The sequence below is a fragment of the Telopea speciosissima genome, chromosome 2 (assembly GCF_018873765.1).
Source record: "Telopea speciosissima isolate NSW1024214 ecotype Mountain lineage chromosome 2, Tspe_v1, whole genome shotgun sequence".
In the NCBI taxonomy this organism is placed as follows: Eukaryota; Viridiplantae; Streptophyta; class Magnoliopsida; order Proteales; family Proteaceae; genus Telopea; species Telopea speciosissima.
Genome location: NC_057917.1, coordinates 61,835,360 through 61,862,969, shown reverse-complemented (window position 1 = coordinate 61,862,969; position 27,610 = coordinate 61,835,360). Strand labels below are relative to the sequence as shown.

Sequence of the window (27,610 nt, the reverse complement as noted above, 5' to 3'; positions counted from 1 at the left end):
CATCTTGAAGCTTGGTGGAGTTTGCATGTACACTTCCTCTTCCAAATCACCATGAAGGAAGGCATTCTTCACATCCAACTGATACAAGGGCCAATCTTTGTTGGCAGCTAAGGATAAAAGAACTCTTATTGAATTATGCTTGGCCACAGGGGCAAATGTCTCCTGGTAGTCAATTCCATAGACTTGACTGTACCCCTTGGCCACCAACCTTGCTTTGTATCTCTCAATACTGCCATCAGATTTATACTAGATTGCGTAGACCCATCTGCATCCAACTGGGACACGTCCCTTGGGAAGGTCAACAAGTTGTCAAGTACCATTCTTCTCAAGTGCCATTATCTCCTCAGACATGGCTTGTCTCCACTTTGGGTCAAACATAGCATCAATGACATTCTTGGGAATGGAAGCAGTAGAAAGAGCAGAAATAAAGGCAAGTCCTACAGGAGAAATTGCATCATAGGAAACAAACTGGGATATAGGATTAGTACAAGTTCTTTTCCCTTTCCTAATAGCAATAGGAAGGTCCAAATCAGATGGAGGAGAAGAAATGTCACTTGATTGAGGAGGATGAATCTCAGGATGTGGATCTGGATTTGAAGAGGACTCTTGGTAGATCATCTTTCTCGTATTATGCAAGCTTTCACCTTTTTTGTATGTAAAGTGGTTATCATTCTCCTTACCAGAACCACTTTCAACAACCAAATCTGTATTCCCCCCTAGTTGATCATTAATCTCAACTACAGTCCTGTGTTTTCCAATGTCAAGCAGAAAAGGAGATGTAGGTAGGGGAGAAAGGAAGAAATCATCAGTATCCTGTTCACTCCCACAATTCTCCCCCTGAAGAGGATGCTGAGAAGGAACAAAGAAAGTGACAGATTCAAGGAAGGTAACATCCTTGGAAATGAAACTTCGGCGGGAAGAAGGATGATAACACCTGTACCCCTTGGTAGTAGAAGAGTATCCAAGAAAGAGACACTTAAGAGCTTTGGGATCAAGTTTAGTGCAAGCAGATTTGTTAACATGCACATAACAAACACAACCAAAGACTCTAGGAGGAAGAGAAAAGACGGAGGCCTTGGGAGATAAGATGTCCAAGGGAGATTGGTAGTTAAGAAGCTTGGTAGGCATATGATTGATGAGAAAGGAGGAGGTTAGAAGAGCCGCAAACCAGAAAGTCTTGGGGACATGCATGCCCAGCAAGAGACTACGGGTGACCTCTAGGAGATGGCGATTTTTCCTCTCAGCAACCCCATTTTGTTGGGGCATGTCAACACACGCTAGCTGATGGATAATGCCATGAGTACTAAAGAAGGCTTGAAGGCCACCAAACATATACCCTCCCCCTTTATCAGAACGCACAATTTTGATGTGGGTCTCAAATTGGGTAAGAATCATTTGGTAAAAATTCTGAAAGGCATCACAAACATCACTCTTATGCTTCAGAAGAACAGTCCATGTGGCACGTGAAAAATCATCAACAAATGACACAAAGTAACGATAGCCAAATAAAGAAGTAGTAGGGGAAGGAACACATCAGTATGCACAATATGAAAAGGTGCAACAGTTCTATTACCATGATAAGGATATGAAGACCTACAATGTTTGGCAAACATACAGGTTTCACATTGAAAAACATGAGAAGAGGCAATAGATGAAAATAAGTGAGGCAACTGTTTCCTCATTACAACAAAAGATGGATGGCCAAGACGGCGATGCCATAACATAACAGAATCCACAGAACTACTATCGTTTCGGCCACACACATAGGAATGAGTTGTGGGCAAAACGGATCAAAAAAGTAGAGGCCTTTCTCCTCACGTCCACTACCAATAATCCTCTTCGTCACCAAATCCTGAAAAAGACAGTGAGAAGGAAAAAATGTGACACAGCAGTTGAGAGATTTAGTCAGATGACTCACAGATAGAAGATTCAGAGTAAGATTAGGGACATGAAGAACAGAAGAAAGTGAAATAGAAGATGTCATAGGGATATTACCCTTACCAGATATGGAGGAAAGGGAGCCGTCAGCTACCCTAACCTTGTCCTTACCAGAGCAAATGGTATAGGAATCATAATAATGAGACGTACCAGTCATGTGGTCCGTGGCACCCAAGTCAATGACCCAAGACTGGGCGGCAGTGGAAGCTGAGGTGGAGACCTGCAAAACTGAGGATGATGAGGATCCAACCATACTAGATGTGCTCAACTGTGACACAACCCTGCGAACCACTGCATCCATAAAGTTGGAGTCATCCTGTAGGGCATCAGCATCAGTCATCGCTGCGGAATGAGCCCGAGCTCCCCCTCTATGACCACCACGATCACGTATACCAGGAGGACGACCATGGAGAGACCAACACCTATCCTTGGTGTGTCCAATGCGACCACAATGATCACATTTAAATCTGTCTCGCCCAACTCCACTGGCACCAACTGTCTCCATAATACTAGCTTCCTCACGGTTAGGCCCTGGGCCTCTACCACCTCCACGGGTGTCTCGAACAGAACTAGAATTGAGGGCTGACCTCTCAAATGGTGCTGGTGGTGGTGCCATAGTAAGTCGCTTGGTCTCTTCACTCTGTAAGTAACTACAGACTACACTAAGAGAGGGAAGGGGAGACCGGCCCAACAGCTGGAGTCTAACTGGCTCATAGTCAGAGTTCAAACCACCAAGCAAAGAGAAGACACGCTCTTTTTCAAGAGTCAGATACACCTTGGCTTCATCCTTTGGGTTGGTCAAATGAAGGTCTCTGTAATGATCATACTCTTCCACAAGACTAAGGAACGCACTGTAGTACTCAGAAATAGTGCTGTCACCCTGTTTCAATGAGTGGATTGGTTGATGGAGCTGATAGACCTTGGCAGTGTCACCTACTCTGTCAAAGGCCACAGAGGCACTGTCTCAAATAGCTTTGGCAGTTTCCTTCCTTATAAATCTTCTCCCAATCTCGGGCTTCATGGAGAAGATCAACCAGGTCATAACAGTAGAATTTTCGGTCTCCCATTTATCAAAGGCCGATGAACCAGCCATGGGGGCCTTGATAGCACCTGTTATATATCCAAGCTTTCCCTTACTCCTGAGGGAAAGTCTCACAGAGTGTGACCAATCTAGGTAATTAGTACCATCAAGCTTCACAAAAGAAATCTGTTGATGAGAACTCTCATAAGCCAACCGAGGGACAATAGTGGGAGGCCGAGAATCAGCGATGCAACACGATGTATCCGAACCAGCCATGATGGATACCAACAATAAACAATATCACCAAAGGCAAGTGGGGAGTACACACTCAACCCAAACAAGCAAGAAGTCCTATAAGCAGCCTAGGATAGCACATCGCGAAGCAGTCCTAGCAAGAAATGTCTAAGAGGACTTAAATCAAACACTTCACGGGCAGTATAATAGCAGCCCAGCAGATCAGTCCCTAAAAAGGCCTCACAAAGGTTTGCAAGTAGTAATAAAAGCTTCAAACAAGTGATAAAACTGCTCAAAGTCTATGCATATCCAATCCTCAACTTAAGCATCAACCTTCAACTTGAAGCAAGAAAAAAAGGAAGAAAATTACTCTCGGTGTTACCTGGGCAGAACAGAGGAACCATGAGATTGAGTTTTATCAAAGAGAAGCACTCATCCAGCCATAACGAGCACAAAAGATAGGAAAAAGGATCCTTCTACGATCCTAATAAGCTGCTCCACCATCAAATCCATGCCGAAATGAGAAAGACATAAGGGAATGAAGTCTGCAACATCAGAAATCTGGGCAGAAACTGGTTCCCCACGAAAAAGAGTTGTGCTCAGATGTAGTCTTCAATCAGCAAGAAGCAGTACATGGCCCTTGAACACCATCCTTCCACGATTCTAATGACCCATTCCAATCCACAAAACCAGGCCAATCGAAGGAGATGTAGGAACTGCAGTGGAGGGCTGGCGGTAACTCCAAACAGTAGCTATCTGAACTTTAAATCACCAAATGAGCTGCATCCAAGCTCAAATAGCAGTAGGAATCACTAGAATAGGTTATTCCAACCCTATTTCATAGTTTTCTCACAGATTAAAGAGGCTTCTCCTTGAAATAAATGATTTCAAAGAGAAGCAAAAAATGAGAACAGGAAGCTGGATTCGACTCTCAAACCCTAGGGCTCTGATACCAAGTTAGAATATAGGTTTAGGAAATAAGAAGAGAAGGAAGAGGTTGGAGGAAGAAGAAGATAGCAAGAGAGAAGAGAGAAGAGAGAAGAGTGTATTGGGCTGTAACGATTGTGAATGGAGAGACTTCTCCATTCACCATATATTCATTTAATCATCACTAATAGGAATTACATCCATCTCCCTAGGGAGGTATAAGGGAAATAAAGAAGAAATAGAAGAATTACATAATAAGGCAACTAGTGATAGACTAGTTCCTAAACTACCCCTATTACATGACTTCTAACAAGTTTATCATCCTAACATTCTTGTCAGCCTACCCAACAAGCATCAAAGAGTCAAACCAAATAGACTGGTAAGTCTTTGCTGAGAGAATGATATGCAGACAAGAAATAAGGCTAATGATGCATTACTTGCTCTAAAGCCTAATTAACAATTTAGGAATGGTAACTGTTACTAATAAATGGAAAATTTTAAAAATATATATTACCCAGTAAAATCTTTTAGCTTTTGCCAGAAATCATTCAGAGCTCCAGATTCTTCAGTTTTCTCTGTATAGGTACCCATCTGACTTTCCGAGCTTCTAGCTGAAAAAAGCAATGCACATCTTTCAGTGGGAAGACAATTACTGAAGTATCATATTCATCAGAAGTTCAAAGTGCTTAAATCAATAATAAGTTGATCACAAGCAACCAAATTCCTGGGTTTTTTTTCCACCTAAGCAGATTGCTACCCATTTAGGGTACACAACTAAGCACTGGCATTTCTATAACCACTAGAGTTGATGTTAATCTAATTCCACATCCTTCACTTCCCCTTCCCCCCCCCCCCCCTCCACACCCAACTTTCACTCCCCCAATAAACGAGAAAACCTGCTTACTTAGCGGCTCGGGTTTAGGGCGACTTGCTCGGCGGCTACTCGTCTCATGTAGAAAACCAAGTTCTTCAAGCAATTCACGCTCCCTTGTACTGCAAAAAATAAATCAAGAGTTTCGAATTTCAACATAAAATATGTGATTTGGAAAGTAGGAACCAATCATAGAAGAGAACCTTAGATAACAATAAGAAGAAACATTCTCATTAGCAACAACAAATTAAGTGGTTAGGCAAATTATTGTACTACCATATAAAACCTCTCATAAGGAATGTTAAGCACACACTTTCTGCTGTAGAGACAACTCTATAAGGCAGAGAGTTAAGTTCACTTGGAAGCCCATGTACATTTTTAAGTATGCAGGGTTTGACCCCAAGGGGTGCCTATTAGTTTCAGTAATGCACCAAAAATAGAGGGAAGTATATTTTCTACTGGAGGAAAAAAAAAAAAAAGAACTAATATTATGGAGCTTTCCCTAACGTGTAATGATATGTAGCACATCACCAAACATGGTAGAATCCCTACATAAAACGAGTAACAATATGCATGTCAACAAGCATGGCAGAATCCAAACTAAATGTGACAATATAATAAAAGAAAGGATAGGGTGTACCCAGAGTACAAGGCTCCCGCCACTGCAGGGTCTGGGTAGGGTCATAATGTACTCAGCCTTACCCCCTGATTCGCGGAGAGGCTGTTTCCAGTGACTCAAACCCATGACCACTTGATCACAATGGAGCAACCTTACTGCTGCACCAAGGTCCACCCTCTAAATATAATCATTTTCAATATTACTTTAGAAGGAACGTTAACAAAAGGAGACAGAGGAACACATTTCAGACCTACAAAGAGGTTCCTCCCGTAAGAATGATGGGGAGGACGTGATAAGATAGTAGTATACTAACTGGATGGATATCACAGGCAGATCTTTCTATTAGTCTTTATCACATGGTGAGGTCCCAGCTCCAACGAAATGAACTTCGCAAAACAAGTTCTACGTACCCACGGTCTAAGCTCTTTATACTAGATATATTTCTGATACTAACGAACCAAGTAGAGGCCTTCAGCTGGCCAAGAAATGCTAGATACAGGTGATGCAGAGCACAAACAATGGAAAGGAATCAGTTACTAGTGGGACGACGTGGGGTTTCTATAAGCCATGGATGGAATCCACGTATTCTCAGACAGGGTTGGTAGTTGGTACTGTAACTAGCTTCTGATTTTTTGTTAGTTTTTAAACTCTCCTATTTTGGGGAATTAGGAATACTTTGCATCATATTATCTTAGACCTTTTTTTTGAGTGAATATTATCTATGGCCTTAAAACACTGTCAATACTCCATCCTTTTATATTAGACGCAAAAACTGTATTCTCAACCCAAAAAAAGTTTTCAAACACTAGTGAACACAGTCCAGCAACCAAACAAGGCAAACATCTCAAAGAAATTCAACACCACCACATTCTTTAACATATAGCTTCATCACACAACCACTAGAGAAGCTCAAATAACATTCCTTACCAACACCAAGCAGCTGGAAGCATCATATATTCATAATACAGGCAAAATAGAGAAAAATTGGGGCTGGTGGTAGCTTAAAATCAAAGGAAAAAATGAGTTGTGGAGCCTCAACTCATAAAAGCATGGGACAAGGCCATGGAGGGATTGAAGTACATCCTAGAGTGAGCCAAAAAAGTCTAACCTCAGCTTCAATACTGACTAAATGAAGGGGAAAGAGAAAAATGGCCAAAAAAGGCTGGAGGTAACTTCCTCTAGGGCTGGTTTGGCTCTATTTGATCTCCAAGTGTCTCTTTCATCCGAGGTCTTCTCTTGGTGTCTCCATGGTTCTTATGCATGTTCCTTGCAAGGTTGCTTCAAATATGCACACAGTATAGCCTCCACACAATATAGTCCACAAGGCAGCTAACAAACAAGAAAAGAACAGGAGAGGTAGTACCTTGAAGTCAGGAAAGAAAGGAGTTGTGGCTCAACAGCCCTTCTCTTCATGAACCGAGGGCACGAAGGGATGAAAGGAGGGCCTAGGTTGATCCAAATGGACCCTACCCCAGCCTCAATGGCAGCCGGATGAGAGAGAGATGCCCATTCCTACAAAAAAGTGGCGGTAAATGTGAAGAAGCTGCCCCACTTTGGTTTGAGCTTCAAAAGCTCTATTTCTTCATATGAGACCTCCTCTTGATGTTCCAATGATCTTCAAACAAGTTCATCTCATGGTTTCTTCAAATCTTTCACATAGTATTCTCTTCCTTGGAACCCCTTTGCAACCTAGGGTTCCAAAGAGAGGAGGAAAGAAGAAGAAAGTAACTCGACTCTCAAATCAACAAAGTGTGCTCTGATACCAAGTTGGAAGTTAATGAATGTACAAGAACAAGGAGAAGGATGACAGTAGAAGGTTGGAGAAGAAGAAAACAATAGATGGTGGAATGTTGTGTGTTGAAGTATTCTCTCCAACACACCTATATTACTTCACTAATAATAAGAAAGGAATTACATACACCTCCCTAGGGAGGTAAAAAGGAAAAAAAGGAAAATTACAATATAAGGCAACTAGACAACAATCTATTTCCTAAAGTACTCTTATTACATAAAATCTAACATACAACCCCAATTAGACACCTTAGGCCAGGCCAAGACACAACTGGGTGTTAATAGTTCATGGCATAGTTTAAATCTCACCGGGATCTCGGAAATCTCTGTAAACTCGAGCTAGTCGAGACGAGATATAATACGAAACAACAAAATGTGAAATCTCAAAAAACTCGACTGAGATTTCGAATATTTCGAGAATCTTAGTGAAATCTCGAATATTTCGAGAATCTCGATTCCTCAGTACTCATAGAGTCATAGTATTGTATTGTTGGGACTTGGGAGTTAAGACGTGGAAGACTAGGGTAGTAAGGTGTCTAAGGCATGTATTATTCATTGTACTTAGGTTGGGTGTCTATGTAATATGCATTGTAAACACTTCATTGTATCTTGTGGTTTGTAGTAGAAACTTTAAGTCTTTAACTATTTCTTAAATAATTATTCAATATTATGTGCATAATTTACTTGTTTTACTTGCCAATTATGTCTCATATCATTCAAACAATGTGTAGAATAGGCAATATTATATTAAGGGTTCGGCCTTTACTGCCAACCAAAGGTGCAAATCCAAAATACCAAATTGGATGTTTTTTTTTTTCTTCAATTTGAACCTTTAAATATGTTTATTAAGCCTAAAACAAGCTTACCTTAAAGTTTCAGAGCCAACTATGGCCATATGCCCACCGAAACATAATTCTAAAACATAAAAAAAAAAAAATACACTGTCTCGCCGAGATCTCGGTAACCTCGATCTGGTCGAGACCAGGGTCGAGACCGAGTTTTAGAACCTTGGTTCATGGAAGTGAGCTAGATATTGGCTGAAGGTGGTGTGATATACATGTGAAGCATGGATAAGTATCTTCTTCCACCTCAGTACAGTTATAATTGGTCAAGTTCTTTGATTTAATAAATAAATTATTATTAAACAATCTTTTTACCTTTCCTCCAAGCACTATAGACCTTAGATTTCAAGTGTTAAGATCTGGCAGAAAGTTTCATTTCTACCTCCTATATTCCAATCTAATATATTGCACCATAGAATACTCCCAGAAGTTCTGGCAGAAAGTTTCATTCCTACCTCCTATATTCCAATCTAATATATATTGCACCATAAAATACTCCCAGACTGCATCTGCTTGCACCAGATCCTATATGTTGGATTCTCAGACCCTATTTGTTGGATTCTAAGATCTCTCCTATTTTTTTACCTATCTTCCAATTTCGTCAACTTAGTCATTGTGATTCGGAGTGCTGCGCACCTTTAGCAACGGGCGAAGCCTACTGAAATGAAAGGGAAATATATTGACTGTATCAGGGGAATTTCACTTTCTTCCGTAAGGCAAGGTGCTGTAAGCACGAAGTTCAGCGGAAAAATCCATGTTTCGGGCGCGTCCACGTGGTCATCTTGGAAGATTCCCACTCTTTCTGGCAAGGTAGGTTGGTCCCGGGTGAAAACTATGACTCGTTCTAGAGTGTTGGATATCAGCACTTGCAGTGTTAGTTGGAGGTTATGGAAGAATGCTGTGAAGAGTTTGTGGTTGGGATATGTCTTTGAACAAGATTCTTACTATGGAGATTCTTTCCTTTTTTAGCACTTAAAACTCAATTTTGACAAGTCACCCAATTTAAACCAGTTCCCCAGTGCTGAGTGATTTTCTCCTGAGTTCTTTCCTAGTGAAGTCCAATTTTTAATCAACTGGCATCCACCAAGTTAGTCAAAATGTAATTTGTAAGACCCAGGCAGTGAAAACCAAAATCAATTAGGGCTAATTACACTGCTTTAGCAGAAAAGTTACAAAGTATATCAAGTGACTATTCAGCACATAAAAGAAATTTCAAATTTGTAGGCATCCATAAACTTGGAATCTGGCAATCTCATATACAACTAAATAAGAATTCCACACAAAATGAAACAAAAAATAAACCGGATATAACATTGTACCTGATACGACTAGGTACAGTGACTTTAATGATGAATAAATGATCACCACGTATTGATGGCCTTTTTAGCTTTGGGGCACCTTTTTTGGCTAACACAACCACATCCTCAGGCTGAGTACCAGGGGGAATCTGTAGTTCAGTAACCCCATCAACCGTTGTCACCTGTTCATTTTGAACCTCAACAATCAGAAGTGAAAACTGACTAATTCTGGGCAGAGTATCTAGCAGCAAAGCTATCTCCATGATATATCTTCTAATGCTTGAGATCAATCTTTTTCCAAACAAGAATTTTACATTGTTGATGAAATGAAATAGTAAAGTTATGAATGCCCAAAAAGACGATATGGAATCACAATGCAACAGTTCGAAAGAAGACTAAATGATCCTGGTAGTGAAACATCAATGACCTAAAAGTGAACAGGAAAGGCAAAACCTACAGCTAAGGAACACAAAAATTATGGTGACTACTAAATTTTACCATATGCATAATGGACTGAAAAAGTGTTGATGATGAGGCAGTGAACTCATAGTTGAACCATGGTTTCTATATTGGAAACATCATCAAAGAGAGCATTTTGAGGATAGTCATAGAAAACCGCAACAGGATATCTTTCTTTATTTTGAAGTTGATGACTGATCTTGTTTTAGCATACTTATCTGGAGCAGGAATTAGTTATCAATTATTGCAATCTATTGTTTCTTGCAAGGGATTGTAGTTAATCGATGTGCTCTTCTCATTTCTCAATGGAAGTTGAAGCAATTGACAATTAGGGAGAAAAATAAGTTGGGCAGCAGTTCATATAGTTTGTTCTGCAGTTCACTAATATTGTTCAGTTCTACATTATCCAATGGGAACATCAGCAGCCAGGGATAGCATGGGGAGTTCAACTTCTATTTGGTATACAACCTTAAAATCTTCAATTAGGTTTCCTCCTTTTACACACGCTAATGCGGATCTGGGGTTCGAAAGACCCAGTTTAGATTCTCTATGGGCCTGCCCGAATACTACACAACTCAAGTAGTCAATTGGATGGCAATTCTGTAAATTAATGAAGGTACTCTAACAAAGGAAAGTTGCAATTCATGGGTAATAGTAGAGTTGTTTGAAAAGGGAAAACTAGGAAGAGTATGTAAAATATGGACAAAGTAGAAATAAGAGAATTTATAGGGGTATAATAGAAAAACAGGCTAAAGGTTAAGAGCAAGGTCACGATACAAGGTTCTTCAACCATGAACTCAGTCTAGAAAACCAGCGAGACCTAACCATGTCTGAGTGAGAGAATTCACGCCACAAGAATAGGATCGACGTGGGATTTCAGGGGTAGGTCGCAAACCCTAAGGCCTATGGATTCTACACAAGCAGCACCCAGAATCAAGATCAGGAGGTGAACTGAATCCTCTGCTATTCAGGTCAAGCGGAAAACTCAGGACAGCTTGATTGCTGCTTCGATTTCTCCCAATTGGAGATGTCTTAGGGTTTTTGACGTCTACAGGTAGGCAACCTATACCCAGATTCATAGTGAGAAAGAAACAAAGATGAGAGACTAAATGGTGACTATCAGTAGAGTCAACAGAGTAGGTAGAAAGAAGGAACGAAGAAGAAGAAAGGGGAGAGATTAGGGAAATCTTTTGGCTATGAGTACTGCTGTGACGGACAGAACAGGGAAAGAAGAGATGCGTGCACGAGAGAGAGAGAGAAGATACCAGAGGAAGAAGAAGAAGAGAGAAAGGAGGAGAGAGAAGAGGTGTATATGTATGTAAACAATAGAGTAAAAAGAGGGGCAGCCCTAAGGCATTAAAAGATAATCGCAACACTTAAAATAGAGAGCAAAACATGATTCATAGACGCCAGTAAACCAGAAAATCATAAGAGAAAAACCACACAACAGGTCAAACATATGCACATTGAGACCAATGATACGGCGGATCAAACAAATCAAAGTAAGTCAAGCAAAGCAAAGTGGTGATAGTTCAGTAATATAATAAGACTCCACACACATAACTCAAATTAAATAAAATAATAAATATAGCAAGACTCAGCGGTTAAATGGTTACTTTTGCAAATTAAATTAATATCCTCCCATTAATGAAGATGGAATTTCAGTTTGTTATACAATTAATGTATTGAATACTTTCCCTCAAGCTTCTCTATTTCTATAGTTCAGTTCTGATGTTATCTGTTAGATTTTGGGTTATTTTAGACTGTAGAAAGGTCAGATTAGCTGCAGGTAATAAGGGGGGAAAGGGTTGGAAATCCCTTGATAAAATCCAAGGATTGTAGGGTTTTTAGGAATAAGCTTCACTTTGTAAGAGAGGGTAATGTGGCAGTTCATTTGCTTGGTGAGGATTTGAACCATTTGGGAGCAGATGAATAATAGAACGTTTAGAGGATGGATGCAAGCTCTTCAAGAGATTAATGAGATTATAAGGCTGAGAACTTCTAGACAGGCCAAGACCTAGGAGGCCTTTAGAGGGATTTCAATTGACTACTCACTACATACCATACTTGAGGTTGGGGGATAGCTGACTCTTCCTGGCATAATCCTCAAGTACAGCATGCTTGGCTCCCCCCTCCTCTGTGTTTTGCCAAACTGAATTTTGATCCAGCTCTATGGGAAACCCAAGCCCAGTGGAGGAGCTTTTAGAGATCATCAAGGCAACATTATTTTGGTTTATTCAGATCTTGTTTTAGCTTATTTTATTGAGTTGAAGGCAATTACAAAAGGACTTGAGATCTAAGAGCTGACCTGGGCCAATTACTGAGGGTGACCCAAACTTTTTTATCAAGTGGCTGTTGTCTAACTTTGGAAGACAGAGGATGTACTTTCACGGATTAAAAAAAGGCCAGAAGCATAAGTGCTGTGAGGAATGTCTCCTTTACATGGTTAGCCATCCTCTGACTATATAAGTATTTATATAAAGATTAAAAAAAAAGGTACTTTCAAGTCATAAAAAAAAGAGTTATATACAAAGGCATCAATACAGTACATAGAAAACTACTTTTTAAATCATTTAAAAAAAGGAGTTATGGTTCACCACAACAGTAAGCATTAACCAATTGTTTCACCTTAATAACAGTTCCCAAGATGGCATCTATATAGCTAACAGAAATTGTTGAATAGAGGTTTATGCCTTCTCTTTGAATCTCCGGGATCTCCTCAACCTCCAGGTACACATAAAGATCTCCTGGCAGCCCCCTGCCCAATGAGAAAAAGGACTAATGAATGGTTCTTCTTTTAGGTCAATGAATGCTTTTCAAAAGAACATCTTTAACAGTGACATATACATGCATTCAGTACTGGAAAAACTAAACAGAAGAAACATACAAAAGAATTTTGAGGGGGAAATCCGAGAAACAACATGACAGTATGTTATACGTAACAATTCATTTGAGAAAATATCAAAGTGATACAAAGATAAAATTCAAAATATTTTAATTCCAAGAGGGGATTTACACCTGGACCAGAACACCTGGACCAGAACACACACCTTAAAACATAAGCTACTGGAACCAGAATGCTTAGGACTACTCAATGCACTACAAAGATGGAGAGTAATCTTGAGAGTTGATCCCAGAGTAATCCACTGACAACAAAATCCAGGGATACCTACCAAAATGTTAATTTGAGTTGCCATGGTTGAATGAAAGCAATGAATGATAACATTATATTCTATTGGCAAGCTGAAGGATTCACTGTTCGAAGAAGCTAGCCACGTCAATTCAGTTGGGTTCAAGGAAGTCAGCCATGTAAAACTAATTCCATCTGTCAGCTCTTGGAGTATGAGGAAACAAAGAAATAGAAGGGTGATGTGGATCAGAAACATTTCCACAGGAATAAGAGAGACCAGCCCAGCCAGCCATCATAGCCCAAGTTTCATGGCCCTCACGGGCCAGACCTAGAACCAATAATTAGTCCATGCGTGGGAGGAGATTTCTAGACACCAGGAGTACAGCTTGCAAGGAGAATTTTTGCACTAGGAGAAATAGTTTCAATTTTGTATTGCAATCCTATAGTTTCTATTTTTCTATTGTAGTTTATATTTCTATTCTCTTGGCTAGCAACTTAGCTATTACGTTTTTCTATTTTCTTTACATCTTCTATTTTAGTAGCCCTCCATTAGCAATAGAGAGTTACTAATTATGTAATAGTGCAACACTTTTATAAATATAGAGGAGCCCTCAATTGTGGCCAACAATTTTACAGCCTACAGAAATTTGCTTTGTGCATGTGTGTGAGTGTGAGAGGCATTCATGTTGAAAGCCCCTCCCGAGATTCCAAGGTGTAGATCGGTGAAAGGCCGTCTTCTAGTTCATGGGAGACCAATATATCCTTTTTCTTCCCTACAGTTCTTCATCTTCAAGTTCAGTCTTCATTCCAGCCATAGTTCAGACATTCTGTGACTGGTAAGATTGTTACTACTTCAGTTATTTTTATTACCAAGTTCTATTCTGGTTTCTGATATTCCTTTTGAGTTCAGTCATCATTGAAGTCACAGACCAGCATAAAAAACACTCTTTCCAGCAGGATCTATGGTCCCTCATTGAAGGACGACACCTTGCTGCCATGAGTTACTTAATCTTCCTGTTTTGATTGCAGACTAGTTGCCATATTCTTCACTTTCTATTTATGTACTTTATATTATTAGAGGTTACTAAATCAATTGGAGTTTCTAGATCCTACAGCATATTAGACTTCTGATCATAGCATATTCAACCTATTGTTCTACTCAAGGAGTTTCAGATCTGAGGATCATTATTCTTAATAAGTTACTGATTTCTGTCTAGGGCTATAACTCACCATCTGACCATTGGGTGGTCTCCCAATTTTGAGAGTATACTCCGGTCCATATACAGACCCTTTGACCAGCATATCTGGTCCATATGACCAGCTGGTTGTGAGTTACACATTTTCTCTTAGTTCTGGTTCAATCTAACCCTGTGATTCTGGTTTCTATTTGGAATCCTAGTCTCTACCTGTGAGTTACTTCGGATACCAATATATCATTAAAGGGCCTTTGATAACAAGACCTGATCAAGTCCAAGGGTGTTTATATGTTGGATCTCTTTTTGATAACTGGCAATTTCTTCTAATAAATTTGATGATGCAGACAGAATTTGGTAGTGGTAGGCGGTCACTAGGTCACCCTATCAATTTGTCTATTGTATTGTGGTATTTGTCCCTTATGAGATTATTGTATTAAATTTGTCTTTTATTGCATTTGGTCAGATGTAAATGCATTGTGTGAGAATATCAGAAACTAAAAACCAGCAACCACAATAAGGAGAAGAGAGAAGAAGAAGAAGACGAGACTGCCAAAGAAGAACCACAGTCGATAGATTCTCTTGGCAGTCCCCCACTGTATAACTAATTACCAGACTGCAAGGACTCTTCAGTCCTTGCGATAGTAGAGAACAACTAGGAAACTACCTAACTCACACTAATAGAAAGACAATAATACTGAACTAACAACTACCGCAGGCACAAGACAATAATACCCCTGAGGTATTACAACTTACAAGCATTACTTAACACATTGTAATTTGTAAAAGCTTGTTTACCTTACAGAAAATTACTTTCGTTTGGTTCTAGGCAAAAAATCTATTGGGCACCAATAACCTTGGTCACAACTTCAGAATTCTACATGAAGAAAGATATAAGACACACAAAAATGAAACCTTATGGAACATGAAGCAAAGAGAAAGAGATCCACACACCCTTTAGGTCCTGCATCACCTTCCCCAGCAACTCGGAGGATGCTGCCTTTGCTGACCCCAGGAGGGACTTTAACTTTTATATCTTTCTTAATACGAACACGTCCTTCACCCGCACATTTCCGACAATATTCAGAAACTACTTCACCATTCCCACCACAATTTGGACAGACAGAGACCTAGATATCAACAACATAACACTATAACAGCATTAATCACATAACTAGAACAAGATAACTAATATGATTGTCTAACAAACACGAGTAGTGATAATAACTGTAAAAAAATGATGTCAAAATACAAAAAACAAATATGATGTAAAATGCAGTTAAAATCCTACAATATGCAATCCAATATGTGAATCCCAGGCACATTCCAATAGAATCTTAACCATGGGAGCCTTTTGTCAAATAATATATGGGGATTATTTTGGATCTCAAAATCCAATTAATGAATCTTCTGAGTTCAATTGAATCTGCAATTCAAGTTAAATCAATTCGGCTAAGTTCTGTACCTTACAATAATATTTTTAATTTCCTCTCTCAAAGAAAAATGTGGTACAAAATATACTGCTATTTTTGCTCTTCAAAACCTTTCTTACAAGATTGAAGAGATCTCAGGTTTTGACAAGCAAAAGGCCACCTTCCAAAAGGCTAAACTTTGCCTTTTCTTTAAGCAAAAATTTTACACATTTATTTCTCTTTTGCATTCAGTAGCGGTCGAATAGGTACAAATTAGTCAAACTACAGCTACCTATTTTCTGCAGGGAAAAGCAGAGAAAAGTTTAGATTGTCTAAACCAAATTTGCGACTTTACCGCTCTTGTGTGTTGAACTTTTTTCCACTTTTTTGAGCAGAAAAATTGTGATAGCAAAACAGTGTCAAAGTTGTAAGAGAAAATTAAAAACAAAAAAAAGGGCAACCCAGAGCACGATGCTCCCGTTACTGCAGGATCTGGGAGAGTAATTGTACTTGATTGTAGAGTATGTAATAAATTTATGTTAACTGACCTAGGACGATAATATATGTTGGTTAAGAGTATGAGGGGTAAAGGTGTTGATCGTAACTGCTTATGCGGTAGAGATGGATAAGAAAGAAGTGAAAATTATTTCCCTATTATTCTGAGACTTATTTCATATTTCTCATAGAATTTGTAGAATATCAGAATAACTCTTATAGTCCACAATAGGATTCATGATCTGATCATAGTTCAAATTCAGTCTTGTTTCGGCCTGATCGAAATGACCGAAATTTCGCCGAAACAATGCATGTTCTGTCATGAGTTTCAGTTGGCCATTTCGGAGGGCAAACGGCCGCAATGACCGAATTTTTTGCTGAAACAGTGCATCTTTGTCGACAATGTAAACATAACCAAAATGACTGAAATTCTGAACGAAACAGTGCCGATTCCTTCATTCACCTGTTGTTTCGTCTCGGCCTAGTCGAAATCACCGACATTTCCAAAATTTCGGCAATGGATCTGATCCAGAACATTCAATGGTAATATCTTTTTGAGGGAAGGAGGGATAAGATAAGTTGACAATTTTATACGTTACCTAGCCTCAAGAATGAAAATCATACAAAAAATGTAGACTGGACACTGAACAAAAACATCCTCCAGTATCTTCTGATATCAATAGAAGACAAAATGAAAGTTTTTTCTTTTTCTTAGCTCTGTATGAGAGATGAAGCAAAGGAAACGACAAAGACAAAAAGGACTAGATGGCAATAACTGAAAAATAATTGCATGAGGCGGGCCAAAATCAATTTAGTGTAGGAGCCTTCCTCTGTCTCCATTTCAATGTGACGGTAGTTCCAAAATGCAATAACATAATTGCACAAAGGAAACAGAAGTTCACTCTTGGAAACGTATTCACCAAATTAGTTGTTTTAGCCACTGGAAAATGACTTACCTGGGAAAATAAACCAAAAGGTGTTTGTTCGGCCCGGATAACTTGACCTTGGCCACCACATGTTGAACATATTCTCATCTTGGATCCTACCTTGGCTCCAGTACCAGCACAAACTTCACATTTTTCCAGATGAGAAAGCTTGAACTCTTTTTCAGTTCCAAAGATAGCCTCAGAAAAATTCAAAGTCATGTCATAACTGAAACACTTTGGGAAATTGAGTCAATTGTAATGTGTTTTTATAACATTAAATATTTGTATAGCAGTAATAGAGAGGTCACTTCAGTATGCATAAGAGTGACTGCATACAATGATCATTATCAGATAATCAGAATACAGTTGAGAAGCATGAAGAGCTAATTTTGCAACAGAAGCTGAATCATCAAAGGGCAACAACGGTAAGAAAATGTCCAAAGACTGCATCAAAAACACATACATCCTCTATTCATTAATCTTTAGGTGAACTTAAACCATAATAGAGAGTCTCTCCAAGCACTACACAAATACAGAAGTGACCACACAACAACAACAAACTCAACCTTTTCCCAACAGATGTGCCCACACACATTCAATGAATTAGTCGTGCTCTTGGAAGCTTCCTCATTTAATTGACGAAATTAGGGAGCAAAGAAGATCTCATCCCAGGGCATGAATGAAGATGGAGATGCATGCATCATGTTTGGACTTTGGAGAGAAAAAAAAAGGTCTGACGCTAGATTCTTCATATGATGAAATTAAGGAGAGAGAGGGAGAGAGATATCCCTGAAAAAAAGTTCAAGCGAATGGGAAATCAAGATGAGGGTTCATGGAACAGTACACAAGATAAATTGTGCTTTTGACAGATCAAGACAGGGTTGCACTTTTTCATTTTCCTCGAAGAATGGAATAACTTAGGATCCTTCACAACGGACAGAAGAGATTTAAATAGATGACTGACATATAAAGCTCTTTGTGAACTCAGATGAAAGGCCCATGTCTGGATGCGAATAGCATCTTACATTTCTTGAAAGATCACCACAAACGGCTCACCCATCCAGAAGGGCTTTAATGATCACTTTTCTATGTTTTATTTCTTCAAATAATTCATCAAAAGTTCTTTATACAAAAAGATATTATGCAAACACTGGTAAGGCAATCCATTGGCTGTATGTTACTCTTTTACTCTTATACTATAAAAGTCTGGAGCCATTTCTTGATGGATGCTTTGAGTGGATTGTACGGATATTGTGCAGGCTTTCAGGTTTTGGTCCTTTGATCCTTTGCTAAGAGGGCAAAACTTCTCTGGCACATGGAACAAGAACTCGGCGCTTATATCTCGCTTTTTTGGAAAGGCGAGACGAGATACCAAGCGAAATGGGAAGTTTACATTATCTCAGCTGAGATCATAGTTGTCATGGCGTCGCCATGGCGTCCTGGCGCTGGAGAGGGCTGCATGGCGACCACGCCATGGCGACCCTCTTTGATTTCTTCTCGACTCTCTTTCCCTCTTCGATTTCTTCTTCCTGTCTTCGATTTCTTCTTCCTCTTCGATTTCTTCTTTCCCTCTTCAATTTCTTTCATTTCTTCTTCATTTCTTCTTCCTGTCTTCTTTCCCTCTTGATTTCTTCTTCCTGTCTTCTTTCCCTCTTCGATTTCTTTCGATTTCTTCTTTCCCTCTTCGATTTCTTCTTCGATTTCTGAATTTTCTTCTTAAAACTTGAGAAACAATAGAGAAAAAATAAAACATGGCTTGAGTATACATCTATTAACACATTAAAAATAGAGAAAATAAAAAATAAAACATGGTCGACATGCTCGCCATGGCAACGCCATGGCGGGCGACATGTCGATATATCGACGTGACACCCCTCCACCGACTTGGATCGCCGTGACGCCGTGACAACTATGGCTGAGATCACGGTTCACTTAAACACAATACTTACCTATCTCGACTGAGACCAGATCGAGATCTGGCTAGTCTCGCTGATCTCAGCAGAACACCTCCAGAAAACACTCCTTCCATGGTTTTAAGCCCATTTTCGACAAAAAAAATCATCGGAATGCGTGAGAAGCTTCATCAAACATCGAATTTGAAAGATCTACAACAAATCTAAAGAAGTTTGAAGAAGCAGCACTATGACATGGGAATCCTGTGTGCCACATTCAGAGGCTAACTTGATTCGGCATTATGGCTTGGAATGATAGAGGTATATGTTAAGATTGATGTATTTTACACTTTTACATTTCTAATGCTTATTTAAGTTATTTTACCTAATTGTATACTTTATTTTCTTTCTATAACTAAATTCTTTGTAGAATAGGGCCTATTAGTACGTCGTAGACTACCAAACTAGGGTACGAAGTCAAACTCTTATTTAGACTTTGATTTTGGACATCTTATAGTGTCATTATGTTTAAATGGCCCAAAATAGGCTGTATACCAAGTTTTATGACCAAACTAGGTCAAAACCCACCGAAACCATCAACCGAGTTAAAAAAAAAATGCACCAACTCGCCGAGATCTCAGTCCAACTCGGTTTTTTGGCTGGGCAAAACCAGTACCGAAACCAAATTCTCGAACCATGCTCTGGCAGGCCACACCAGCCACCAGGCATCCTACATTGTGGTGCCCTTGGAAGAACACAACTTCTTTTCACAGATGAATTTAATTCAGAGCAGTAGTTCGCAGATGATTGCGGTCAGCATCTCTCATTAGACAGAAGTAGACCCTATCTTGAAAGGAATGCCTCTCAGATACCTAGTTTCCTTCTAGGAGGGATGGGCTATAATAGCGCTATTGCTTAACCTTTCACCATATATCAACCATGAATATGAGACATGGAAAATTTTTTCTTTTATTTTTTCAGAAATATCAATTTGTAAAACAAATCATCAAATCTAACTAGTATGGTTTCCCCTTTCTGATCAATAACAATATTTTATTAAAGAAATATTATCTACTCGCTTCCACGTACCTTTACGGTTTCCCCCTTTTCCATGTCTCATATTATCTACTCGCTTCCATATACCTTCTCTTTTTAATCCTACTTCATTGGATACAAATAGTCATGTTCTCTTGACTTTCTTCTGTCCAATGGACAATGTTGTTTGCATCAGACAAGTGTTTGACATCATCACAGAACTCTACTATTTTCAGAAGAGCACAAGAAGTCAATTTAACTCAACCAAGAAAACCAAAAAGAAGACAAGAATATACCCCAAAGATGAAAATAACTACCTCAAATGACAACAGATTAATATAATTCAATTTCAAGATTAAAAGTAAAATAAAAAAGAAAACAGAAAGAACTAAAGTAACTATCTATGGAGTTTATTTCTCACTATAAATCAACAGTAAACATATTAAGCATTGTTACAAAATCAAACATGTCATATACAAATAGCTTGACATGTAAATAGCGAATGGGAAAATGCTAAACCATCCTTATGTCATACTACCAACTACTTTCCCAGAAAATATGACTGACTCCCATTGGTAAGTAAGCATTATCCCAAGATCCCAATTACACTCAATTAAACAACAAAACATACATTGTTCCGTACACAATCAAAATAATCACAATATAATGAAGACAAATTGATTAAGCCTTTACGAAACTGTCATGTAATAGCAAGTTCAATGTAACACATTCCTCTTTTTCTTTTTCCTTTTTTTAATTCTCTCCAATAATTGTCCAAGCAGACCTTTTTTCTTGGGCAAATATCTACCTGCTTTTTGGTAAATATCTGTCAGCATCATGTTCATTGTCACTTTAACTAATGTTACTCTATGTCCATGTGAGTCAAAGCAGTCCAATTTTTCATCATAAAAGTAGCAGAATTGTTTCCAGAATTTGCCAGAAAGACACCACTAAAAGAGTGGCTCAATAGCTAACTTTAAATATTTCCAGTTAAGTGTCAACTCACCGTATATCTTCACCCTTAATAACAGTAGTGCGACCACGCGTTCTAAATCCAGTCTGGTCCATACCAGGAAAATTTCCCATACTTGCTCCAAAGAAAGTCTCGAATAGGTCAAAAGGATTAGTCTGTGAAGATGACAAATATGGTATTAGCTTAAATAAATAAATAAATAAAAACTAGAACAGCTCTAATATGTTGACATGCAAGCTCATAACATCATACTGAGATGTTTTAACTGCTAAAGTAAAGGCCTGCTTGGATGCACCATACAATGGAAACTCAAACTTTCTTCTTAAGTCTTAATCGCCCCACCACCCTATTACTATTTTAAATTGGATAGAGAAATAACTAAAAGTCTAAAAGAGCATATCCATATTTAAAAAAATAAAAAAATAAAACAGCACACAAAAACAAAACAACCTCTAATGGCCACAGGTGAACAACACATCAGGAGTGGTCTGAAAACAAAAGTGATTAGCAGTGTAGCCCATGATCTTCAAGAACAAGATCATAATGCTCTGAACCTTTACAGATGAAGATGAATGCTATCATAGTACTAATAAAACATCCTACTCTTACAAAAATATTCATAATATTTAAGATAAAACATAAAAAGATAAATAAAGATCCTGTACAATACCGTATAAGCTCCAGCCGGTCCCCCTACAGAACTCTTAACTCCAGCTTCACCATATTGATCATACATAGCCCTCTTTTTGTCATCTGATAGCACCTGACAATCTGATACTTTAGAACGCCAAATGTACTATGACAAAATGCCTAGTTAAATGAGATAGTGTGCATCAAGTGCAAATACAAACAAGGTTTCTGACAGAAGTAAGTTCTGCAAATCTTTATGAGATGCCAAAACGTGTGAATATTGATGTAGAGCATATCAGTAGGCACATTAGCCAACGCATCTTAGCCTTGGGACAAAGACCACTTCGCAGCCCATTATTTATAGCTCAAGGAGTCCAGTGGAACCTACTTGTTAGTGGGACAGTCCTACGAAGGTTTCCCTAGGGTGCAGTTATGCTAGAAGCATAGGAGATACTTCTCCTAGCTTTCTTTAGAGTGAAGTGGGAGTACTTTATGTTTTCAGTTATTCAATTGGTTCCTCTTGTACAGGTACCTATGAACTAAAGATGTAATTAGGAGTCCTAGTAGGTTAGCTAAGGCAGATCATCAAGCTTACCTCAAAGATAAATCATCATAAACTTAATTTTATTTCTGATATTTTTCTATATGCACACACTTTTTGGGGGTGGAATTCTGTGTATGGTTGTGGACTGTGATTAATCCAGACTGTGGATCAAGGAGACTAGTCATGATCTGGTAAATAGAAAATAGGTACTCTAGATTGCCCAGGATGCTTTGATGTAAGAAAAATATGAAAACACGGATCAATACAAAATTGAATTCTGCAAGGAATGAAAGAATGACTCAGTTTTTCAAAATGGCAGCTCTTTCTTGGTTCTCACGAACCTTTCGTTGAAAATTTGTAAACAAAATAGGCCATAACAATATTCACACAGCTAAAAAATTAAGCCATAATATTTCCTACTAACTGTACAGCCAAGAAGAAATTCAAAGATGAAGAAAATCAAGATAAAGGATCATAATCAACTGAATAAGACAAACCTCATATGCAGTGCTAATCTCCTTAAATTTTTCAGTTGCTCCAGGTTGCTTGTTGACATCAGGGTGGTACTTTAAAACATAAAGAACATGAAAAAATTAGCAAGTGTTTAAAAAATAAAATGAAAATAGGCTAATTAAAAGGATGCACGCCTTTAACACTAAAAAGGATACATGTACAATAGAATTTGAAGTTGAACAAGCAAGAAAACCTAAACAAGTGTCTTCAATTTGTTCACAGAGTTTTACTAAAATGCAGCAAGTTTTGTCTTTAATTTGATTAAGTTATAATTTTGAAATTCTTGTTATTTGCAATCATGACAAGATTGGTGAAATGAAAACAACCAAAAGAATAATGGGCATTTGATATTATAAATTCTGCTGTGTTTAATAGATTTCCTCTACAATCTTACAATTATCCTTCTTGAAGGCAATAGGGGTTCATAATTTATTACAGTATGTAAGTTTATGTTTATATTAAACATTTTGGCGTGCCCAACCAAACTCCAGCTTACCCTCTACCCAATCAGAAGATAAAAGAAAATCTTTGCTTCAATACTATGAATAGATTCATTTAAAAGGAAAGAAAGACCCTAATGAGTTCATCCCCTTACCTGGCGTGCCAACTTTCGGTAAGCAGCCTTGATTTCTTTGCTGCTTGCAGACTTAGGAACCCCCAGAGTGGAGTAATAGTTTGCAGCGGCGGTAATTACAGTCGACAAACGCTTACTCGAGAGCCTCTTCTTATTAAATTGTGGAGAGGAGAGGGAAAGGGATAGACGGCCGTTCCTGAGACTCTTGTCACCGTCCAGGAAAAAAGAGCCGAGGTGGAAAAGTTGCCCACGCTCAGTGCAGACTCTAAGAGAACCAGGGGTAGCGGAGAATGAGAGAGCGAGCGCCATTGACTCGCAGGACTGAAGCTGTTTGTTGTTTGCTCTAAGAGAAGAAGAGCTGACATTTGATGATCGGATGACAGTTTGGGTTCATGCTCTCTCTCTGAATACCGTTGTGGTTTGGAATCTTTGATGATGAGCAGGAAACCGGAAGGAATTGTAATGGATGAACCGCGATGGACAATTGGCTGGATTTGGCTCCTCTACGGCGCGGTGTGCGCTGGAAGACGTCCGGTGCGGCATCAGAGGTCGACACGTGGCTGCAATTGGCTCTCCTATGAGGCTATGATGCTGATGTCAACGAATTGTGAACACGTGTTGAATCTAGAAAATAAGACCTCAGCTGAGGGAGTTTTGTCGGGAAATCAAAATAATTAAAAGTGATCTAAACCCTCAAATTTTTGTGATTTGCCTATGACTTCTTGATCGAACGGTTTCTATATTAAAGCATATCGGATTCGGCTCCTCTCCTTTGAGCTGAATCGAACCGAAAAGCTATAATTTTTTTTAGGTTCGATTTGGTTTCAATTTCAATGCCTAAAACTATTAAATCGAATCAAATTATCTAAAATCGAATAAGAAATCCGTACAAAATTATATTCTTTTTTACCTTTTTATTCTGGTGTAAATAATAAATTATTTTCCATTTAAGTGTTTGGAAAAGTTTGGTGGACTATGATCTTAACGAATAAGGAATTTTTTTTTTTTTTAACTGGAGGTATCCGGCCTTTGGCCGATTAATTCCCCCAGGGCTCGTGTATGATCCTGCAACACACACGAACTAAGAGATATTGGGGCCCCCATGTTCATCAGGGAATTTCTTCTCAAACGGGTGGCCCCAAGGGGGGAGGCAGAGTCGAACTCAGGACCTTCAACTTCCCTAGGCCTCGTCACGAATAAGGGTCTTTTATTGATGAAAATATAAAAAAGTTGATCCAAACATTTAAAATAGCACTTAAATCGAATATGAATCAAATTGAACCGAATCGATTCGGTTTTAGTTTTGAAAATGTATTTCTATTTTCAGTTCGATTACATTTTGATTCTTAAATCGAACCAAGTAACCGATACCGAACCGATTGACACCCTTGGGTTAATACCTATTTCAAAAGTACATGCTGCCTCGTTCAAATGATAGGAACGAAGAGGGAGGAAATTGAACTACGGGGAACTGAATGTGCTCGGCACAGCCTTGCAAATTGCAATAGAAAGGATGGTTCCCTGGTTCCATCACTTCTAGGGTTTGTATGGAGTGGTCATTGTTGGGGATGTAACAGAAAAATGAGATTCAAAGGGAATGCGTCCTCAACGTTTAGGTTGTTTGCCTCTGTCAACCTCAACTTGGCGTAGAAGAAGAATTAGATATGCAACGGATAACCACTCTCATTACAATCCTTTTTACCTCTCGCTCTCCTCGTTTTACCTCTGTTGTTGTGCTTCACTCTCATCAACAATCACATCCATCGCTTCCAGTTCCATAACCACCACGACTGCGACCAATTTTGGGCGGCAAGAATGCTTAGCCTTCTACGATCGTCTTCTTCAGTCCTGTTGTTGCTTGGATTCACTCAAGCAGATTCACGCTTCCCTCTCTACTACCGGTTTCATCAGGGAAACCCCCCATTTGAGTGCCCAGATCATTATCAAATACTCTCTGTTCGACGACCCGGGAAGCGCCCGATTCCTGTTTGATGGGATTTCCGAAACCAAATCATTCTTATGGAACTCCATGATTCGAGCCTATGCCAATGGCGGCCACTTCACAGAAGCGCTCGAGCTCTATTCACTTATGCGCAAAATGGGTATCGGACCCAATAACTACACCTTCCCCTTCGTTCTCAAGTCATGCGCGTCAAAGTCACTGTCTCTTGAGGGTCGATTGATTCATGTCGATGCCATAAAGACCGGGTTTGAGTCGGATTTATTTTTCGAAGCCGCTCTGGTGGGTATGTATGCCAAATGTGGTGAAACGGATGATGGACGTAGGGTGTTTGATACAATGTCGAATAGGGACCTTGTCTGCTGGACTGCCATGATAACGGCTTATGAACAATCGGAGCGTCCCGAAGAATCGTTAATTTTGTTCCGAGAGATGCAGGAAGAGGGACTTGCCCCGGATTCAGTCACAGTGGTGAGTGTTGCTTCAGCCATTTCTCAGTTAGGAGATGGCAGGAAGGCTCAATCGGTTCATGCCCATGTCATCCGGAAAGAATTTCTTGACGATGTGTTTGTGGGAAACTCGATCATAGCCATGTACGCAAGGTGTGGTCACCTCGAAGAGGCACGTCTGGTTTTCGATCTTATGGAGGAAAGAGATGGTATCTCATGGAATTCAATGCTTTCAGGTTATACCCAGAATGGACGAGCGAGTGAAGCTCTGTTACTTTTTGATAAAATGCAGGTTTATGGGGTGAAACCCAATCCAGTTACCGCATTAATTGCAGTCTCTGCCTGTGCTTACCTGGGGTCTTTGAGCCTTGGAAGGAAGCTCCATGGTTTCATCATCAATAGCAGAACGGCCATTGATACAACACTGTGGAATGCCATAATTGATATGTATGCTAAGTGTGGAGACTTGGACTCTGCCGTTCACATGTTTAATAACAGTTCCTTGAGCCAAAGAAACGTTAGTTCCTGGAATGCGATGATTGCAGGGTATGGCGTCCATGGGTATGGCAAAGAAGCACTTGATCTCTACTCACAGATGCTTGAGGAAGGCATTCTACCAAACCACATCACTTTCATGTCTATTCTTTCTGCCTGTAGTCATGCAGGCCTTGTCAATGAGGGTAGGAAGTGTTTGGAAGACATGAAAGTACTTTCTGTGACCCCTGAGGTGAAACACTATGCCTGCATGGTCGATATGCTTGGGAGAGCTGGACTGTTGCAAGAAGCTCTTGGTCTGATAAAAGAAATGCCAATGGAGCCAAATGATGGGGTGTGGGGAGCGCTACTTTTGGCTTGTAGGATCCATGGGAACACCGAGTTGGGGGAATTTGCAGCTAAGAATCTGTTCCACCTTGAGCCAGACCATTCTGGATACTATGTGCTGATGTCGAATATATATGCAGCATCATGCAAATGGCAAGAAGTCGGGAAGCTGAGACAAGATATGAAGGATAAGGGACTAAAGAAACCTGCAGCCTTCAGTGTTATTGAATTTTGTGGAGAAGTTCATGGATTCCATACTGCAGATCAGTCTCATCCACAATTTTGGGAGGTGTACAGGAAAGTGGAGCACTTAATGGTTGAGATGAAAATGGTGGGTTATGTGTCAGACCTATCATGTGTTCTCCACGACGTAGAACAGGAAGACAAGGAGCATATCCTCAACTACCACAGTGAAAAGCTTGCTGTTGCTTTTGGAATTATGAATATCGACCCTGGAATGCCTATACAAGTCACTAAGAACCTCAGGGTCTGCAATGATTGTCATTCAGCATTCAAATTTATCTCACATGTTTATCAGAGGAAGATTATTGTTAGAGATGCAAATCGATTCCATCACTTTGAAACTGGGTCCTGCTCATGCAAGGATTATTGGTGAGCTGCATCGAGTGACAGGTTGGCTTTGACATCTCACAATGTTGTTGGTTTTTTATTTATTTATTTTTTTGAGTCAAGAACTTCTCTCTCACATGATTAAACAGTCTTGTACACCTACTTGGTAGTGGGTTACCTCCCTATTGAGTAGAGCGGTCCTTCAAAAAACTCCTATTCAGAATGGAAAAAGGATATCACCAAAGATGTTCCTGTCCTATGCCATGGAAAATGTCTGTTACCCTTAATCTGGAGGGGATTAATGAGAACACCAATCTGTCATTCGAGTTCTTCACTAACATAGTTGCAAGTCTCATACTGTTGTATAACTACTTGTTTAATGTCATTGTTTAGGTTCTTGTTGAGGATACCAAACATTTGGGTGGTCAAGAGAAAGAAAAAATATATATAATAATGTGCTGGTCTGGCTGTTGCACCAGGAATTTATACCTC

General features: G+C 39.3%; 2 protein-coding genes across 4 annotated transcripts in view; one reads left to right on the top strand and one right to left on the bottom strand.

Moving 5' to 3' along the window:
• The window catches only part of LOC122651969 (chaperone protein DnaJ-like), a 27,240-nt gene extending 2,210 nt beyond the window's left edge, over positions 1-25,030 (bottom strand). Inside the window, exons 1-11 of one of the 2 annotated variants that reach the window (XM_043845559.1) lie at positions 25,020-25,030; positions 23,339-23,718; positions 22,728-22,796; positions 21,727-21,819; positions 21,090-21,211; positions 17,187-17,382; positions 15,278-15,453; positions 12,629-12,758; positions 9,563-9,723; positions 5,025-5,113; positions 4,635-4,731 (exon numbers count right to left, since the gene is read on the bottom strand). In XM_043845559.1, coding sequence (XP_043701494.1) covers positions 4,635-4,731; positions 5,025-5,113; positions 9,563-9,723; positions 12,629-12,758; positions 15,278-15,453; positions 17,187-17,382; positions 21,090-21,211; positions 21,727-21,819; positions 22,728-22,796; positions 23,339-23,626 — 1,421 coding nt within the window. In that variant the 5' untranslated portion in view covers positions 23,627-23,718; positions 25,020-25,030. The remainder of the gene's footprint in view (positions 1-4,634; positions 4,732-5,024; positions 5,114-9,562; positions 9,724-12,628; positions 12,759-15,277; positions 15,454-17,186; positions 17,383-21,089; positions 21,212-21,726; positions 21,820-22,727; positions 22,797-23,338; positions 23,719-25,019) is intronic. The other variant, XM_043845560.1, reaches the window with a different exon arrangement.
• On the top strand, positions 24,881-27,610 carry LOC122651968 (pentatricopeptide repeat-containing protein At3g26782, mitochondrial-like). 2 transcript variants are annotated; one of them, XM_043845558.1, is made up of 3 exons: positions 24,881-25,019; positions 25,059-26,727; positions 26,812-27,610. In XM_043845558.1, the coding sequence occupies exons 1-3, from the start codon at positions 24,915-24,917 to the stop codon at positions 27,162-27,164; spliced, it is 2,127 nt and encodes a 708-aa protein (XP_043701493.1). In that variant the 5' UTR covers positions 24,881-24,914; the 3' UTR covers positions 27,165-27,610. The 2 variants fall into 2 exon arrangements, with proteins under 2 accessions (XP_043701493.1, XP_043701492.1); XM_043845557.1 differs by having other exon boundaries at positions 25,059-27,610.

Bases quoted from the DNA above. Each gene is read 5' to 3' on its own strand.
- LOC122651968 (XM_043845557.1), top strand. From the start codon at position 24,915: ATGCGTCCTCAACGTTTAGGTTGTTTGCCTCTGTCAACCTCAACTTGG. The intron at 25,020-25,058 runs CTCTCGCTCTCC...TGTTGTGCTTCA, and splicing joins CTCATTACAATCCTTTTTAC to CTCTCATCAACAATCACATC.